The following is a 20,447-nucleotide window of genomic DNA, read 5'->3' as shown; positions in this document are numbered from 1 at the left end:
TAGATTTGCCTCTTCTGGACATTTTATGTAAATGGAATCATGCAGCATTTGACCTTTTGTGACTGGCTTCCTTCACTTAGCAGAACGTTTTCAAGGTTCATTCATGTTGTAGCCCATGTCAGGATTTCATTCCTTTTTATGGCTGAATAATATTCCATTGAATGGATATATGAAATGTCCTTTATCTATTCATCAGCTGGTGGACATTTGGATTGTCTCCACTTTCAGGCTATTGTGAAAATATTGCTGTGAACATTTACATACAGGTCTTTCTTTTTTTTTTTTTTTTTTGAGACAGAGTCTTATTCTGTCACCCGGACTGGAGTGCAGTGGCACTGTCTCGGCTCACTGCATCTCCGCCTTCCGGGTTCAAGCAATTCTTCTGCCTCAGCCTCCTGAGTAGCAGGGACTATAGGCTTTCTCTGTAGGGCAATCAGATTAGCCACCACTCCCACTAATTTTTGTATTTTTAGTAGAGACGGGGTTTCACCATATTGGCCAGGCTGGTCTTGAACTCCTGATCTCGTGGTCCACCTGCCTCAGCCTCCCAAAGTACTTGGGTTACAGGTGTGAGCCACCATGCCCAGACTGCATACAGGTTTTTGAAAGAGCTCTTTTCCTCACTTTACTGTAGAGGAAACTGAGGTTGGGGTTAAGTAACTTGCCTGAGGTCTCATACCAAGAAAGAGCTGGCCCAAGAAAGAACTCAGTTTAGATTCTGAGAAGAAGATGTTGCTTTCTAGGTCTCTTGTGTGGTTAGAACATATTCTGACTGAGTGGGACAGCCACTGGCTGGAGGGCTCAGTGCTCGGCTTTCTTCTCTGAGGCTGACTCTCGGTAGCACATTATTTCCTAGGGAAGCTGGGGCTTCTGCAGCAGGACGTGAGAAGGCACCTCTGAGATGCAGGATTCGTGTGTGCAGTGTTTGTCAGAGGGGTGTCCACGTAGCCCCTGAACAGTCAGCCGCTCTCCCCAGCAGCTCCCGTGAGCTTTGCCCTGCCAGGACTTTAGCTCTGTTCCCCTGTCCCCATCAATACCCATCTCCACTGATCCAGGTTTTTTGGCATTTGAGGGAAAGCATACTTTACTACATGTTAGGGATGTTCCTTTCTTTAAACTGAAGATATTTGTAAGAAGTCATAAGTGCTTATTGTAAAAATCTTGCACAATATAGAAGTCCATAAAATAGGAAGTGAAAAAAAAATCCCCCTGCACCTATTAGCACATTCAAGTTGAGTGGTTTCCCCCCTGTCTCAGAAGACGCTCCTTCCTGAAGTGCCTTTCTGCCCTTCTCTTCCCGACGACCCACCCAGGCCCAGTAGGTGCTATTGTGGTGGGACGTTCTGGACATGTGGTTCTCAGTGAGCTCTTCCTCCCATGCCCTTTTCTCTATAAGTGGCATGAGACAGGAAACAGGCACAGAAACACTACTCTAGAGATCAAAAGTTAAACACCCAAAAAATCCCCAAAGACCTGAAAGTGGTTGTCCCTGGGGGAGGGGATTTGTCAAGAGGGAGCGGGTCTGGCTGCTTTCTGTCTTAAGCCTTTTAGAGCTAGCCAGCTCTGCAAGCACTACAACAAACAGCTTTGTTAAAGTGATGCCTAATTGTCCCTAGCGATGCACGGCACGGTCCCTTGATGAGCAGTTGTTTTGCTCACTCTGCATCCTGTGTGTCCCTACTTTGGAGAATGAGTGGCATTTCAGAGTCTGGCAGCCCAAGTCACGGGGGTTCCTCTTTGGCAGAGGACTGCCTGAAGAGCCTTTGTTTAGTAGAATCACGTAGTCAGAGGATGTCTGGCCTGGTTGAGACACCAAATCACCTACTCCAAACCCTCATTCTATAGATAAGGGGACAAGGCCCATGAAGAAGTCATGTCTCTGAGCCCCCCTGGCTGATAGTGGAGGGGCTGGGACAAGAATTTGGCCTCTTGAGTTACAGCCCAGGGCGGCCTCCACACCGACGATCACGTGTGCCTCTGAGCACCAGAAGCGTGAACAAAGCAAGAGAAGAGAGTGAAGAGACTCTGTCCTAAAATAGTCTGCTCAGAGGGGAAGCAGGAGGCACCCAGGGCACAGAAAATTTCCATGAGTGAGTAAACCTCACGTCCTTAGGCAGGCAGGAGCAGCCAGCACTCAGTTACTGTCATCATCACCACATTATCATAATCAGTCCAGGAAGCAGCCACAACTGGAGGAAGCCTCGCCCCTCTATGCCAGTGATTCTCCAGCTAAAACACAGATGTCTGGGCCCCACCCCCAGAGTTTCTGATTCTATGGGTCTGGGGTGGTGCCTGAGGATGTGCATTTCTAACAAGTTCTGGTGCGATGCTGATACTGTGGGTCTGGGACCTCCCGCTTGGTGAACCATTGCACTGGACTAGCTGTTGCTACTCAGTGTGGTCCTTGGACCTGCTGGGTGGAAAGGCAGACTTTTAGGCCCCATCCAGACCTGTGGCATCAGAATCTGCACGTTGGCAGTGTCCCCAGGTGGCATACTTTAGTTTGAGCGGTGATGGTATGGTACAGAGTTCACCTGGCTGCACATTAGAATCACCCGGCAGCTTTTACCCTCCCTCCCATTCCCAAGCCCCAGCCCCCACTAATTAAACTGGACTCTCTGTGAGGGAGACTAAGGCATCAAGAGTCTGTAGAGCTCCCAAGGTGCCTCCTGGTTGTGGCCAAGTCCTAGAGTCCACAATGGCAGCTGTGAGGGGCCTTGGAGATGATGAGTTGCAATTTACCAAGATTTGAAAACTAAGGGCATAAGGACCCAAGGTCCCACAGCCAGTAAGTGACAAATCCAGGCTCCTGATACCCTGATGACTCTTTCACCAGCTCTTTCAACTCTAAGTCCCCTTTTATATAGCTGCATGGGAACTGCAATATACCAGTGTTCCCCGAGAACCCATTGTAAATCATGGAGGATCTATCTGCTCATTGGAAACCCACCATCTCCTATTCTATTTCAGCATGGCAGGCCATCCTGAATGCAGGTTACATATTCTAGGGAGACAGTGTAGTATGGTGGTTAAAGCCCAGCTCTACAGCTTACTAACCAAGACCCCTGACTCTGTGTCTTGATTCCTCCTCTATACGACAGGAATAGTAATAATAGTGCCTATCCCGTGGATTATCTGAGGTCAGGAGTTCAAGACCAGCCTAGCCAAGATGGTGAAACCGCGTCTCTACTAAAAATACAAAAATTAGTCGGACATGGTGGTGCATGCCTGTAGTCCCAGCTACTCAAGGGGCTGAGGCAGGAGAATCACTTGAATCCAGGAGGCGGAGGTTGCAGTGAGCCAAGATTACACCACTGCACTCCAGCCTGGGTGACAGAGTGAGACTCCATCTCAAAAAATAAAAATAAAAATAAAAATTAGTGCCCATCTCATGGGGATGTTGTGGGGGTTAACTGAGTTACTGCATGACAATGCTGAGGTCACTAATTGCAGGTAGCAGGCACTTTGTAAATGTTTTTTATTATTTCATTAACTGGTTGACCTTGAATAAGTCATATGACTTTGAACAATTTGTTTAACTTCTCCAAGACTCAGTTTCCTTAACTGTTAAGCAGCGGTAAGCATAGTAGTGACCTATTTACAGGGTGGTTGTGAGGAGTAGAGGGAATTAAAGGTCTGAAGCCCCAGCACAGCTTCTGGGACATACCTGGTGTCAATCAGTGGTGGCTGCAGTTATGTGTTAGAGACTCAACTTTCTCTGCACAGGAGAAAGTTATGGCCGGACCAGAGTGTGAGTTCTGTTGGTCCTGCTCCTCTCACAGGAGCAGCCAGAACCATGGGGACTGAAGTTTCTGGAGATGTTTTCACCTGGAGAAAAGTTGATAGTGTTCTGTGGTTCCCATCAGCTGGGGGATAAGAAGATAGAGGGTTAACAAGTAAAGAGAGTTTCAGTTTCAGAAGATGCAAAAGTCCTGGAGATTGGTTGATTGCACAACAATATAAATATACTTTAAACTATTGAACTGTACATTTAAAAATGGTTAAGATGGCACAATTTAAAAAATGCTTAATTTTTAAACAGAAGGTTCACAGCAAAATTGAGAGTTAAGAATAGACATTTTCCAGTATACTCCCCCCTGCCCGCAAGCATGCATAGTCTTCTCCATGATCAACATCCTCCACCAGAGGGGCATTTTTCCTCCAATTGGTGAACCCACATTGGTGCATCATTGTCACCTGAAGTCCATGCTTCACCTTAGAGTTCACTCCTGGTGTTACACAGCTTGAGGCTCAGATTAATGTATAATGACACATGTCTGCCACCTGTCATTTTCACTGCCTGAGAATCCTCAGTGCTCTGCCTGCTAATCCCTTGCCACCGATAAAATGCTAATTTTTCTTTTTTTGAGATGGAGTTTCACTCCTGTTGCTCAGACTACAGTGCAATGGCGTGATCTTGGCTCACTACAGCTTCTGCCTCCCAGGTTCAAGCGATTCTCCTGCCTCAACCTCCCAAGTAGCTGGGATTATAGGTGTGCACCACCACACCTGGCTAATTTTTGTACTTAAGAGTAGAGACGGGAGTCTCTCCATGTTGGTCAGGCTGGTCTCAAACTCCCAACCTCAGGTGATCCGCCTGCCTCAGCCACCCAAAGTGTTGGGATTATAGGCCTGCGCCACCGCACCTGACTGCTAAATTTTTTTAGCAGTTTTTTAAAGGAGGATTTATTTGACAAGTTTCACTTAGTGCAATATACCTAAAAGGAAGTCATAATACAATGAAAGATCTAAATGACGGCCTCAGAATTTCATACAAATGCCAAGACTAAAATTCTAAAGTGCTGGTATTGCATCTCAAAATTTTCCCATTAACTTAAAAAAAAAAAAAGCTTAATCTTACATGCCTTACAGGTTATTAAAAGAAAATTTAATGAACAAACGTGCCAGATGTTTCCAGACACAGCTCCTATATTGAGTTTAAAAAAAAAATCACTTCTTTCAATATGCATCCTAACAGTGTTCAGTGTAACGTGGCAAGGGTAATATTGAACACAATTCAACTTCTTTCACCTAAATATACTTACTGCTTAAGAACATCCTATAATATAACTAACTTGAGAAAAGCTAGAACTTAACAGTTATAGTTTATTCAGCTTCGCTGTTACATCCTAGATGAGTATTGTGTTCAAACATATTGAGCCTTAAGTCTTCATAACAATCCTGATTTCTACTTAGAGAGTAAGCATAAATCGCAAGCTTGTATTGCAGGAACTGTTAAAGTTTTTTTTTTTTTTTTTAAAGTTGACCAAGAGTCAGTGATTAGGATTGATCAATTACATTTCCCATCCACCACTCATACACTCATATGGGACGTGTTAGATATCCCTCCCGTTCTGTTCATGCCCATAGATGCATGGCTTCCTTGACTGTAGTTGCTGCTATTCATCACTCCTTGGCTGCCTATGCAATGGTTGATTGAAAATCACTGGAGTTTTCCTATAAAACTTGGTCATATCACTTGCTAAATTTTTATGTTATGTATATTTTACCATAATTAAAAAGAAAATGTTACGATGTCCTTTGTCATCATTTATGTAAAGGATTGCCATGCAGAAGAGGGCAGCAGGACTGGTGAGTGGTGGAGGGTGGCAGTTATTAACACAGTTTGTGAAAGAACTGTCTAACAGTTAAACTCATTCTATGGAAGGAGGAGTGAGCCCCCCATCACCAGTGTTGAAGGAGAACTCTATGACCTCAGATGAAGACGTGGAGAGAATATAGGCCTCAGATTGGAGGCTGTGTTACTCAGTGTTTCCCAAGTTTGCCTATTGATAAGAATCACCTGGAGATATTGTTAAAAACAAGTTTCCTGGCACCATCCCAGATCCACTGAGGTAGAATGTCTGGGGGAGGGTGCAAGGACCAGCTTCTTTAGATGATTCTTTTTTTTTGAGACAGGGTCTCACTCTGTTGCCCAGGCTGGAGTGCAGTGGCACAATCATGGCTCACTGCAGCCCTGACTTCCCAGGCTCAAGCAGTCTTCCCACCTCAGCCTGCTGAGTGGCTGGAACTACAGGTGCACACCACCATGACTGGCTAACTTTTAATTTTTTTAGAGACAGGGTCTCACTATGTTGCCCAGGCTGGTTTCAAACTTCTTGGATCAAGCAATCCTCCCACCTCAGTCTCCCAAAGTGCTAGGATTACAGGCGTGAGCCACTGTGCCTCCAGTTGATTCTAACTCGGAAATTTGGCAAATGTGGGCCAAATGACCCCCAGTCTCCTAACCCTAAGATTCCATGGAGAAAGCTTCTCAGTGGGAGTGGGTCACACTGGCCGCAGAGTTCCTCCAGTAGCCTTGGGAGCCTTACTTGTTGGCTAGGTCACAAGCCTATGCGCCTACAGGCCAGAGTCCCTGACACCCTCGCCTCTGGGCTCCGTGACTTGGTTGGCAGGGGAGTCCCTCTACTTCCTACTCTTGGGCCCTGTCACCAGGCCCGCTTCTTGTCAGCGGCTGGCTGGAATCAAAGTTCTGTATTTCTAAGTCACCATGCAAGCTCAACCCGGCTCTCCTGACTTCCAACTGAATGTTTTTCTCTTTCCTGGATTTTGCTCCTTCTGCCCTGGTTCTGCCCACTGGTTACCTTTCATTAGGCATTCATTAGAATTAATGAGATAAGCTTTAATAAAAGACCCAAGTGATTTGAATAAAAGGCTTGTTTATTGACACAAAGTACTGTTCTAATTAGAGGTTTGGGGACATGCAGTTTGGCCTTCTTGCAATAATAATTGTAATTAGGAGGATTATCAGCTTTGTGTTTATTGTACTGCTACTGCCTCCCCCAAGGATCTTTCTGTTCCCTGCTACAGCCCAGGTGTCAGTGGCTGAGGCTGCTGGGGAAAACGATGCTGGAATCTAGCTGCTGTCTACATGGTGCTGGAGGAGCCTGGCATTGTCCCTTGCAGCTAATCACCCACCACGCTATTCCTCATCCCTGTCAGGGTCTGTGGACATGCACCACCACGATGATGCTCATCATTTAGCACTAAATGATTCCAATGACAAGAGCCTTCCTCTTTGAGCATTCATGCAGCAAGGGCGAGGCTCTGGAAACTTGTAGGAGAAGGCAGAGCTCAAGGGGGGAGTCCCAGAGGGGTGACAGTCCTTTGCTCGTGCCATGGCTCACTCCTGAGTTCCCTTCCCTCTATTCTTTTTGTCTGAAGAGCTCTCATCCATCCACCTGAATCTAGGGTGACCCTAAACATCCCAATCTGCCAGTGACTGAGAAGGGCTTCCCCAGGATGCAGGACTTTCAGTGCTAAAATTAGGCAAGTCCTGTTCACCCTACTTGGATCTTTGGTCTTGAATCTTTGCATTCAGATTATTTGATCTTATCCCTCCAGCACCGTGTAGACAGCAGCTAGACTCCAGAGTGCCCTTCCCCAGCAGCCCCAGCCGCTGACCCCTGGGCTGGGAATAGAAAGATCCCTGGGGGAGGCGGTAGCAGTACAATAAACGCAAGGCATGTTACTCCTCCAAAGTATAATTATTACTGCAAGAGGCCAAATGACCATGGACAGTTTACCTATCAACACGGACCTCATTCTGCTGCTGTGGGGGTAACTCAGGCTATTGAAGAAATTAAATCAGTTAATATAGAAAAAGCTCCTAGAACTGTGCCTGGCACATAGCAAATACTCAGTGCTTAGCTGTGTTTGTTTTAATTAATTAATTTATTTATTTATTGAGATGGAGTCTCACTCTGTTGCCCAAGCTGGAGTATAGTGGTACAGTCTCTGCTCACTGCAACCTCTGCTTCCTGGGTTCAAGCAATTCTTCTGCCTCAGCCTCCTGAGTAGCTGGGATTATAGGCATACACCACCATGCCCAGCTACTTTTTGTATTTTTAGTAGAGATGGAGTTTTATCACATTGGCTAGGCTGGTCTCGAACTCCTGACCTCAGGTGATCCACCTGCCTCAGCCTCCCAAAGTGCTGGGATTACAGGCATGAGCCATGACGCCTGGTACTGTGTTTATTAACTTGAATGGGACCTTTGAGATTGCCAGCTCAGCCTCCATCTGGTTTAGGAATTCTCTCTGTGGAGACCCTGCTTGATCATGCTCCATGAAGCAGTCCTCACATCCTCACCCAGGAGCCTTTTCTTTATACCTTGGTGAACTATATACTGTCTGTGCTGAGGACCCATAGAGAATGGGACCTTCTTCATGATATCCCACAGCCACTTGAGGGCAGCGCTCTCCCGTCTGCAGCCTGGATCTTCTCTTCCCTGGGTGGGGCCCCCCTTCCCTAGTGGAACCTGGCCCCCAGTCACATTTTGGCTGTGTTCTCTGGCGGCAGTGCTGTCTGTTTCTATAAACTCAGGGCCCAGCATTGAACTTGGCTCAGCTCATGGGGCTTTCTCCTTCTGCAAACAGGTATAGTGGGTATAGATGGTGCCCAACCTCTGAATTAGACCTGCAGAGGAATTTCCTGAGAACAAAAGGTGACTGGCTCATGCAGAAAGCTGTTGCCTCCTTTCCCCAGAGGGATTGAGGGCTCTGAACTGACAGGGTCTTACAGGAATTTGTAGTCAAGACCTCGGTTTCCCATGGGGGAGCTCAGCATAGACCATTTCTCTGGCCTGGCCTAGAGGCAGGCACCTGGGCATGTTTTTGACTCAAGGGGGCAGTAGAGTGGAATGGTTAGGACCCCTGGCTTCCTGGTCCCCCTAACCTGGGTCCAGATCTCCTCCTCCTCCTCACTTCTAGCTGTATGACCTTGGGCAAGTCACTTTATTACAGTTTCCTGTGTGCAGAGAGGGGACAGTTTGTACTTATAAAGCACATGTGAAATAGTAAATGGTGTTGTTTATGGTTGTTATTATTCCCATCCCCTGTGTGTGGCATCCAGTATGTTGCTCCAGGGGTACAGATGGGAACGTGACTGGGCAAGGTTGAGATTTGCTCCGGGATGTCTGGTACCTGGGTCCCCATTTTCTTGTCCCAGGACCATGGAAAACTTTTCCGGAGATGATGGACCTCTCCTCCCAGTGAGGGTGAGAGTCCACATGCTGTGTCAGGGCTGGTGATGGGGCTGGGATAAGGGGTGTTTGCGTCACATCCCAGCAGGGCCCTTCTGTGGAACTCCTGTATGGCCTTTGCCTTTGGTGGCAGCCGGGCTATCTGGGTAAGAGCTTGGTGGTGCACCCCTCTCACATGTATCCCGGCCTCTGGTGGGCAGTGTAGGGGTCACATAATGGAGGGAACATATGGAGTCCCTGGGGACCAAAAAAAAGTCATATGTAAGTCACAGGATACAGTGCAGATCAGTGCCTGGCACACAGGAGGGCCTTGATAGCTATCTGTGGAGAGTGAATGAAAGAAGCAGGTGTCGCAGGCGACATTCTAGGCCCTCAGCATCCTCTAGTGTTAGAGAAGTGTGGTCTTGCAATGTGCCAGTTGGCCAGATGAAGCTGCAGAGGGCTTGTGTGTTGCTTGTTTTTTATGTGTGTGTATGTTTTTTGTTTTGTTTTGTTTTTTTGAGGTGGAGTCTCCCTCTGTCGCCCAGGCTGGAGTACAGTGGCGTGATCTTGGCTCACTGCAACCTCCGCCTCCTGGGCTCAAGTGATTCTCCCGCCTCAGCCTCCCAAGTAACTGGGATTACAGGCATGCACCACCACACCCAGCTAATTTTTGTATTTTTAGTAGAGATGGGGTTTTACCATGTTGGCCAGGCTGGTCTCGAACTCCTGACCTCAAGTGATCCACCCACCTCGGCATCCCAAGGTGCTGGGATTACAGGTGTGAGCTGATGTGCCTGGCCCTTGTATGTTGCCTAAATCAGAGACTGGAAGGGTGGGTGGTGTGAGATTGGGATGGTGTGTGGATGGCCCAGGTGGTTGGAATGAGACTGTGGGCTGGGCATTTCTGGGCTGATCTACTCCAGAAAGACAGGCTGCTTTGAGGACCCTTGGAAATAACTTGCATGGCTTTATGGCTTTATGGCTTCTTCCTCTGTTGTAAGCATTTTCCTTCCCCTCTGTGGGGAGTGGTGGTGCCTGAAAGCTTCTTTTTACAACTCTGCCCTAGCCCAATGCAGAGTTCCTGTGTTTCTTGGGTCTGTTTTTCCCTATTTCCCTCATTGACAAACAGCTGGCTGCCCTCAATTTATCTGTGAATTTGCCAGGTTGTTTTTTCCAATAAAAGTTAATTTTAGCACTTCAGGAACATGAGGCAGGTGGATCACTTGAGGCGAGGAGTTCAAGACCAGCCTGGGCAGCATGGTGAAACACTGTCTCTACTAAAAATACAAAAATTATCTGGGCATGGTGGTGTGCCCGTGTAGTTCCAGCTACTTGGGAGGCTGAGGTGGGAGAATAGCTTGAGCCCGGGAGGTGAAGGTTACAGTGAGCTGAGACTGCACCACTGCACTCCAGCCTGGGCAGCAGAGCGAGATCCTGTCTCAAAAAGATAGCTAATTTTATGATAAATTAATTTTTTATTTTGAAAGTAAAGTATCTCTATATACAGATACTTGGCAAATGGTTTTATATAAATATAGAACGGTATTTTACTTACTTTGTGTAAAGTAAACAACTGTGAGGGCTATAATTTAGTAACAAATTGCTCAAATTCTTAGAAATAACCACTGTTAGCATTCTGATTATTTTTCTTTCTATTGTCTTTCCCAGGTATGTATCCTTTCATACCTAGTTGGAATTATAGTATGCATATGCTTTTTATGTCCTGCTTCAGAAAAAAACCCTACGCTCTGTAACATGAATGATTCAACAAGAGAAATAGTCAACACATCTGGGTTGATAATGCTATTTAGGGAGCTCTACCACCCTTTGGGAGAAAAAAATGCTAGAATCCAAGTAGAAAAATAGTGAAACATGAATAGGGTTTTCCACAGGGGAAACAAATGGTTAATTGATGTTTATTTTATTTTATTAGAGATAGGGTCTTGCTCTGTTGCCCAGGCTGGAGTGCAGTGATGCAGCCTTGAACTGGGCTCAAGTGATCCTCCCACCTCATCCTCCCGAGTAGCTGGGACTAAACACAGGCACCACCATGTCAAGCCAATTTATTTTATTTATTTTTTTGAGATGGAGTCTGTCACTCTGCGCCCAGGCTGGAGTGCAGTGATGCAATTTTGGGTTCAGGCAATTCTCCCGCCTCAGCCTCCTGAATAGCTAAGATTATAGGCAACTGTCACCATGCCTGGCTAATTTTTGTATTTTTAATAGAGATGGGATTTTATCATGTTGGCCAGGCTGCTCTCAAACTCCTGACTTCAAGTGATGGGATTATAGTGTGAGCCCCCCTCAGAGTGATAGGATTATAGTGTGAGCCCCCCTCAGAGTGATAGGATTATAGTGTGAGCCACCAAGCCCAGCCATATTTTATTTTTTGTAGAGACGGATCTTGCTGTGTTATCCAGGTTGGTTGTGAACTGGCCTCAAGTGATCTTCCAACCTAGGCTTTCCAAAGCCTGGGGGATTACAAGTGTGAGCCACCACACCTAACTGAAAAACAGTTAATTAACCATGTAAGATAATCAGTTTCATTATTGAAAGTATTGCAAATTAAAGCACGGATACCATTTCCCTTGATCAACTTAGCAAGGCTTATTTTCTTTTTAATGATCCAATTATTTGTTGGATAGATTACATGTAAATTGGCATAAATATTCTGGAAAGCAGTCTGGAAACAGATTAGGAGCTTTATATTTGTTTGCTAATTATATTTTTTCATTTGTAAATATCTTACATCTTTTCCTTCTCAAGTGGTCTTAATTTTTTCTTTACTCAATTATATTGAGCATTTTCAGTAATAAAGATGACTCTATGCATCCTACTTACAAATCCCTGTTGTTTGCTTTATTGTTTTTAAGCTTCTAAGTGTTTTACATTTTTTTAATGCAGTTAGTTTTGTTGATCTGTTCCTTTGTGATTCTGTTATACTCCTAGATTTGGGAAGTCATCCTCGCTTAAGAGGTTCTATATGTTCAATTCTGTTTACTTTTGTTTGGTTGGTTTAAAAAAATATTTAAAGTGTAATTCTATCTAGGATGTATTTTGATTCTTAGATTGAATCTTTCTCAGCATTTTTAAGTGGATTCTGATATCAGCTGATCAATCCTTTCTCCCCCAATTTATCTGTGAAGCCTCCTTTAGCATTTATTGAGACACATTATTTCTGGACTATATTTTCTGAACTATATAATTTCTTTCTATGATCTATTTTCCCTTTTGCCCTCTGTTTTAATTATTTTAGTCTTATAATATTGATTATAATCTCACCTTTTTTAGAGATTCTTGCTTACATATTTCCTTAGTTGAACTTTAAAAACATTTAATCAAGTTAGAAAAACCAGTGGGGATTTGGGTAGAAGATATATTCAGCAATATATAAATTAATTTCTTTAAAAAAAAAAAAACAGCATTTCAATATTTTGACTTGTCAGCAAAAGACAGGTTATATCTTCAAATCTGCTTTAAAAAATGTCTTTGTGGGCCAGGCATGGTGGCTCATGCCTATAATCATAGCACTTTGGGAAGCCTAGGTGGGCAGATCACTTGAGCTCAGGAATTCAAGACTAGCCTGAGCAACATGGCAAACCCCATCTCTACAAAAAATAAAAAAATTAACGGGTTTGATGACATGTGCCTGTAGTCCCAGCTACCTGGGAAGCTGAGGTGGGAGGATTGTTTAAGCCCAGGAGTTTGAGGCTGCAGTGAGCCAAGATCACTGCAGTAAGCTGAGATCGTGCCACTGCACTCCAGCCTGGGTGACAGAGTGAGACCCTGTCTCAATAACCAGAACAAAACAAAAACAAATATCTTTGTGAATTTGTCTACTTTTTAAAGATATTGGTCAGATACATTTTCCATTATGCTTATCTGTCTATATTTTATATTGTCGTTAGGCATTGGATCTTTAAAAACTGTATTTTCTTGCTGGTACATAGAAATATTATTGCCTTTCTCATGCTTATTTGATTAGTCATTTTGCTGAGACCATTTTAATTTATGTTGTTTGTCAGATGACTGCTTTGGGTTTCTGAGGTTATACAGCCATTTCATATGCATCTAAGAATCATTTTGTCTGTTTTCAATGTCTGCTTTCTGTTTAATTGGCCAGACCTGACTTTTTTCTTTTCTTTTCTTTTCTTTTCTTTTTCCTTTCCTTTCCTTTTTTTCTTTTCTTTTCTTTCTTTTCTTTTTTCAGACAAGGTCTCACTATCACTCAGGCTGGAGCTCAGAGGCTCACTGCAGCCTTGACCTCCTGGGTTCAAGTGATCTTCCCACCTCAACCCCCCAAGTAGCTGCGACTACAGGCACACACCACCATGCCCAGCTAGTTTTACAGTTTTTAGTAGGGTCTCACTATGTTTCCTAGGCTGGTCTCAAACTCCTGGGCTCAAACAATCCTTCCACCTTGGTCTCCCAAATTACTGCGGACATGAGCCACCATACCCGGGCTGGCAAGATTTTTCACGATGATATTCAGGGATACTGGTGATGAAAGGCATCCTTACTTTGCTCTTTGTATTAAAGGGAAAGCTTCTTCTATTACCTTGATGTTGCTCCTGGAATGTATGATGAGATCTGTCTACTCCTACCCAAAGGGGCTGGTGTAATTCACAACGACCCCAACAAAACTTCTTTCCAAGCCATTCATATGTCTGTTACAAAGCACTAGAGGGCTTGTTGTTGGAAGTATCACTCTCTTTAGAATCCCCAGCTTGCCCCAAACTCTGAGCCCACAGTGCCTGTTTGCTTTCAGCTCAGCCCTTGCTCTCTCTCTTCTGAAAGCCTGACTTTTGGGAACTTGATCCTCTCCGGCAGGACTTAGCACTCTCTCCTGCCACCCCCACCTGCTGATAGAAGAGCTGGTGCTTGACATTGAACAGCCACAGGGCTGGGTTACCAAGTGTAGTCCTGGACTGGAGGAGACATTAACAACACCCCTTATAGGCTGCCTGGCAGAGGAGCCCTGTGGACCGTCAGTCATTGGCCCTTTACCCACCAGTTCCTTCCCCCCCACACCCCCAAACTACCTCTGTGAGGTCAACTTGCCTATGAGCCTGCTGGACTTCTGGTACTATGCTCTGGGGTGGGGTGGGGGGTCTTCCCAGTCCCCTGGGAAAACAACGCAAAAAGGGGTTAATACAATACAGGGTGAAGAGGTCTCATTCACATTATATGAGGCTCAGCTCCTGGAGCAACTGACTGTTTTGGACAGTCAGAGAAGGCTTCATGGAGGAGGTGACATTTGAGCTGGGTCTTGGAGCAAGAGTAGAAGTTCTATGAGAAAGATGAGGGAGAAAGTCTTCAGTTGAGATTATTTCCATGCATTTTGTATTTTTGTTGCTGTTAGGAATAGAATCTTTTAAAACCATATTTTATTGCTGGCATATAGGAATATTAATGAGTTTTGCATATTTATTTTGGAGCAATCTTCAAAGGCTTAGAAGCCTGGAAGAGCCAGGCCTCTTTGGGGAAAAGATGAGAGTTTTCTGAGATAAATGGGGTGGTGCTGTCAGAGTCAACGAGTGCTGCTGGGGTTCAGGGGTTGGGGGCTGACACTAGCAACAGGGGTGACCCAGAAGACTTCTGGAAGAAATGGGATGGAAGCTGGCCTGGAAGCATAAAGAGGCTTTAGTTTGTGTGGGAAGAGGTAAAGTAGAAGGAGAGGTAAAGTGAATGCTACAAATATTGTAGCATTCCTGCTAAGTATCTTCTAGGTGCTTTGTTTTTGTTTGTTTTGTTTTGAGACGGAGTCTCGCTCTGTCACCAGGCTGGAGTGCAGTGGCTCCATCTCGGCTCACTGCAACCTCCGCCTCCCGGATTCAAGCAATCCTCCTGCCTCAGCCTCCTGAGTAGCTGGACTACAGGTAGGCGCCACCACACCCAGCTATTTTTTATACTTTTAGTAGAGATGGGGTTTCGCCGTGTTGGCCAGGATGATCTTGATCTCTTGACCTCATGATCCTCCCGCCTCGGCCTCCCAAAGTGCTGTGATTACAGGTGGGAGCCACTGCGCTTGGCCTAGGTGCTTTGTTAGTCGTTATTTTACTGCTTTTAATTTTTCCCAACAGCTCTGCTAGGCAGATGATAGTACCTTTATTTTACAGTCTAGTGTATACATACCTAGGAGTGAAGTGACTGGGTCACGTGGTAACTATGTGCTCCGTGTTTAACCATTTGAGGAACTGCCTGACTGTTCTGCACAGTGGCTATCTGCTGCTTCTTGCCTTCGGCAAGACAGGACTAGGAAAAAGATAAAACAGAAAGTCTGTGTGAATTGCCTGTTTTCAAAGAAGTAGACTATCGCGAAGCATTCTTTAGACTGCATCTTCGCTGTCAAGTCTTTGATGGTTCTAAAGGGACTTGTGGATTCTGCAGGATCTCAGGGGCACTGCTATGAATGCCGGTGGTCTTGTGCCGGCAGACACAATTCTGGCTAGTGGGCTGTGGCAACAGAGATGGTGCTGGTATAAATCCTTAAGTTCAGGGTGTGAGGAAGGGACAGGTGTGAGTTAATGCCTATGAGGAAGTCTCCTCGAAGATGGAGGGCAAGCTCTGAAGCCTGGTCCAGGGGAGACAGGCGGGAGGGCAAGGTAGCTGGAAGGGGGCATGGAGGTGGGGTCCATGTGAGTCAAGTTTTTGGGTAGCTGTGGCTGATAACTATGGTCTGTCTGTGTTCTTTGACTGCAGACCTGGCCGAGTGCAAGCTGGTCTCCTTTCCCACTGGCATCTACAAGGTCCTGCGGAATGTCTCTGGCCAGATCCACCTCATCACCCTGGCTAACAATGAGCTCAAGTCCCTCACCAGCAAGTTCATGACCACGTTCAGTCAGCTCCAAGGTAGGCCCTGGTCAGCTCCAGTGAGGAGGGCATGGCTAGCCCTCATCCTTCAGGCTCTGACCCTGTCTGGGGAGGGCCACCAGATCCAGTCCATGGTTAGCGACACCCATGAAGTCATTCCCATGGTAGACTTTGAAAATGGACCTGTGTTCTCCCTGCAGCTTGGAGCTCTCTAGGTCACTTCTGCCTCTAGCTGGCTGTGAAGCAGATTGATCAAGGGTCAAGGGTGTGGGTCCTGGAGTGATGCTCTTGTTCTGAACAGACCAGCAGGGGGTTTGGGTCTTAAGGCCCCAGGAGTTGTTATTTCTCAGTAGTCTTGAATGAGCTCCCTTCTCACCTTCCCATCTAGCATTGTTCTCCTGTGTTGCTCTCTCAGTTCAGGAGTGACAGATGCCAGGGATGTTGGCATTTTCTGTGCTGGGCATAAGCAGAGCACATGGATGTGGTGCTTGGCATGGAGGTGGCCCTCATAGATGCTCTAGAAATGATTCCTCTGGATGGACGAGCCGTGTGCCCTGACTGCTGCAATACCTGCCCTCTTCTGCAGAGAGTAGTCCTTCCATCCTTCTACGGGAGGTCACTGCTCTTCAGTGACCCATGTGGCAGAGCTACAGTGTGGGTACCTGTTGTAGATTTCTGAAAGGGTGGAGTGGGAGAATTGCAGGGGACACAGGAAGCCTATGAGGGGCAGATCCTGCTTCATCCCAGACTCACATGGACCCCACCTCCATGCCCTCTTCCAGCCTACTTGCCCTCCCACCTGTCTCCCCCGGACCAGGCTTCAGAGCCTACCCTCCATCTTCTAGGAGACTTCCTCATAGGCATTAACTCACACCTGTCCCTTCCTCACACCCTGAACTTAAGGTACCAGCACCGTCTCTGTTGCCACAGCCCACTAGCCGGAATTGTGTCTGCCGGCACAAGACCACCGGCATTCATAGCAGTGCCCTTGAGACCGTGCAGAATCCACAAGTCCCTTTAGAACCATCAAAGACTTGACAGCGAAGATGCAGTCTAAAGAATGCTTCGCAATAGTCTACTTCTTTGAAAACAGGCAATTCACACGTACTTTGTGGTTTGATCTTCTTCCTAGTCCTATCATGCTGAAGGCAGGCCTCGTACAAGAAGCAGCTGGGAAGCCACCATTCAGAACAGTCAGGCAGTTCCTCAAACGGTTAAACACAAAGTGACCATATGATCCAGTCATTCCACTCCTAGGCATATACCCAAGAGATGTAAAAACATACATCCACGTTGCCGGGCATGGTGACTCATGCCTGTAACCCCAGCACTTTGGGAGGCCAAGGTGGGTGGATCTCACCTTAGATCAGAAGTTCAAGACCAGCCTGGCCAACATGGCAAAACCCTGTCTACTAAGAATACAAAAATTAGCTGGGCGTGGTGGTGGGCGCCTGTAATCCTAACTACTGGGGAAGCTGAGGCAGGAGAATCGTTTGAACCTGGGAGGCGGAGGTTGCAGTGAGCTGAGATCGCGCCATCACACTCCAGCCTGGGTGACAGAGGAAGACTCCATCTCAAAAAAACAAAACAAAAACAAACAAACAAAAACAAAAAAACCCATACTTTCATGCAAAAACACATGACACACTGATATTCATGGCACCATTATTCACCACAGCCTGAAAGCCGGAAAGTGAAAACACCCCAAATGTCCATCAACTGGGAAATGGATCCACAAAATGTTGTCTCCCCATGAAAGGGAATATCATCCAGGATCTGGGAATGCTGTACATGACAGGAATATGAAAAGGGTCTAAGATCCTGTTTAGAGAAAAAAAATATATAAAATGCTGATAGTGCATGAGGGACCTTAGCAAGCCTATCTCATAGGGCTGACTTCAGGCTGGGCAGGCTTCCTGGAGGAGGTGTGGGCATTGGGCACGCCAGAAGGGAGAGGGTGGATGAAGTAGCAAACACAGTGAAGGGACAGTGGCTCAGGAGGAAGCTATAGGCAGGACCTGGAAAGGCCACCACGCAAACAGAAGGACGAGGAGGAGGGATTAGTCTATATAGCTGTTTCTGAGTGAAGCTCACAGAGCTTGTTGCATCTGTGGCTGAAAAGCTAAAATCCTTATGACTTGGGGGACAGGGAGAGGCTCCTAGGGCAAGGATTACTCAGGAACTTTCCAGGCCATGGCTGCCTTTCCAGGCCATCTGTGTTAGTCCAAGGGTCCTTTAGTGCTGTACCCAGCCAATTGGGATTGGATGTTTGCTTTCCCAAGAATAGAATGATTGAAAATGGAGGGTGGGGCTGTATGGGGCTCCCAGGAAGGGCGCAGTCAGGCCCTTTGGGTAAGAGGAGAGCTCACTTGTGCTTTTCCTTCATTCGACATTCCCTGAAACACCTGCTTCTCCCAGACCTGGGTTAGGAGGCTCAGAAACCAAGGCCAGTCCACAAAAGTCTCTCCCTGAGGAGGCCAGGGTTGCAGGACAGATTGTCCTCACCGCTCAGTGCTGTGATACGGGTATGGAGAAAATGCTGGAAGGGACAGCTGGGAAGAGGAATGAATTCTTCCCGAGAGTGGCATGAGTAGGGCCTGGCTGTGGATGCCAGAGCTTTGAAAGTACTTGAACATTTGGGGACTGCCTTGTGAGATGAATAATTAGGCCCTCTCCAGAAGCCACGGGGGAAGGTGCCAGAGAAATGCCACTTAGCCCGGGCATCTGTGGCTACAGAAATGTATTTACGTAGCACCTTCTGGTCAGAAGTCTATTGAAGATGCTGTTTGAACTCCTTCCCTGCCGCCAGTGGCTTCTGACTCCCTCACGCTGCCTCAGATCACAAAGAGAAGGCCAACTGTGCCTGCTAATTGAATTCACAGAGGCAGTGGATTGAAGGATGTGGTGGCCAGCAGGGAGGGGCAGGAGCAGAGCACCCCATTGGATTTTCCCCACAACCCTGAGAGATGGCTCTGGGCCTGAGCCTTTATTGTGGTTTCTCTTTCAAATAGAAAAGCTCTCTTCTTTAATGTGTGAAGGGCCTGGCTGAGCTCAGCAGGCCTTCTGTGTCCTCCTCTGGGTACTTGACAGAGGTGGGCTGCCTTGGTGTGGGGCCGGGGAGGGAACAAGCTGCTTCCTCCCTGCCTACCAAGCTGTCTCCCAGAGCTGCCCTGGGGACTCTTCTGCAAGGCCCAAGGCCCTGGTATGGGTGCATCATCTCTAGGTGATTCCATTCCCTTGAAGTATTTCATCCATTTTATGGAAGGAAAAAACAAGATGTGAGAAAGCCAAGGGCACAAATGGAATTGGTCTGATGGCAGGTGCGCCCTGCAAAGAGTGGGTCCCCATGCCCCGCTGTGGTCTTCTGTCTCTTCTGTTCCTGTAACCCTGATTCCCCTCTTCCTCTAGTCTCAGCTCTTTTTAGTGAGTGTGTCCTGGGACTGCCAGGCCAGAGGTATAGGAGACACACCTATGGCAATAAACAAAGACCACCCAAATAAGAAAAGCAAAGGCTATTTATTCAGAGCTTGTTATAGCGAAGGAGTCAGCCACCATCACTTGTGTTTCGGCAGAGACTCAAAGGCAGGCAAGCGGAGCCGTAGAGTGGAAAAAGGGAAGACCTCAGTTACTCTCTGATTGTTGGCATGGGGGAGTTCTAACTAGAGGCAGAGCATCCTCTGTGATTGATGAGGGTGGCAAGATGGCTTTCTCTGCTTGGTCCTTAATTGGAAGTGGAGACAAAACTCAGGAAGTTGTTAGTTATTAATTGACTCCTGGCCATTTGGGACCCGTTGTTACAGGGATTATAGTTTGGATGATTGCTAGAGATGGCCGTCTGACTTCGGACAAATCTGACGTATGGCAGGCAGGCGTCCTGGTCAGTTACTGTAGATCATGGGTTGTTTCCTGGGCAGGCTTCTGCAGGTTGTGAGTGGAGTTCTGTTTTTATATTTGGCCTGGTCATTGTCTGTTTGTATATTCAGTCTCTCCCACCCCTGCCCATCAACTCAGTCCAGCAGATTCCCAGCAGCATCGGTTTTGGCGTGGCTGTGGGGATGCACAGGTGAGTAATAACAGCAGAGCCCAAATTCACAGGGTGCCCAGCTCTCCCGGCTCCACACTGAGCATTCTCTGTGCATCATGGCATTTAGTCCTGATAGCACCCATGGTCATTTGGGAATGATAAGAAAACTGAGAACTTGACATGGCCCTGGAGGAGACCCATCTTGCAGGGGAGGCAGGTTTATGAGCAGATACAACATCGTAATGTGAGGGGTGGTTCAGCAGACATTTGCCCATGGTCTGTGTGTGTCCAGGCGGTGGAAGTCAGGTCTGCTTTGGATGAGTAGGGAATCAGAAAACCTCCAGAGGAAATGGCTAAAAGCAGGGATTTGACAGATAAGTAGGGGTTTATCGGGTAAATAAGGAGTTTCCAAAGCATCTTTTAGGGACAGTGAAAGATATGTTTGGGAAATAACTAGAAAAATGGCACAAGACTGAGTGTTACACAGCAGAGGACTGATGTGTTGTTAGGGACTGGCTGGAGGGAGTCATCTGCCCGAGCAGGAACGTCTGGGAAGAGTCCTGGGAGGTTGGAAGGGGATAGGTCACGTGGAAAAGGTAGAGAGAAGCATCCTAGCAGGGAGAA

General features: G+C 46.6%; 1 protein-coding gene across 3 annotated transcripts in view; it reads left to right on the top strand.

Moving 5' to 3' along the window:
- The window catches only part of LRRC20 (leucine rich repeat containing 20), a 76,052-nt gene that overhangs the window by 17,466 nt on the left and 38,139 nt on the right, over positions 1-20,447 (top strand). For all 3 annotated transcript variants that reach the window (XM_012460316.2, XM_012460317.2, XM_012460318.3), the window contains exon 3: positions 15,689-15,838. In XM_012460316.2, coding sequence (XP_012315739.1) covers positions 15,689-15,838 — 150 coding nt within the window. The remainder of the gene's footprint in view (positions 1-15,688; positions 15,839-20,447) is intronic.

This window comes from Aotus nancymaae, unplaced genomic scaffold (assembly GCF_030222135.1).
Source record: "Aotus nancymaae isolate 86718 unplaced genomic scaffold, 86718_ANA_hifiasm-v0.15.2.pri h1tg000010l, whole genome shotgun sequence".
Taxonomy (NCBI): domain Eukaryota; kingdom Metazoa; phylum Chordata; class Mammalia; order Primates; family Aotidae; genus Aotus; species Aotus nancymaae.
Note: the sequence above shows the minus strand (reverse complement) of the source record. Positions and strands in the feature narration are given on the sequence as shown.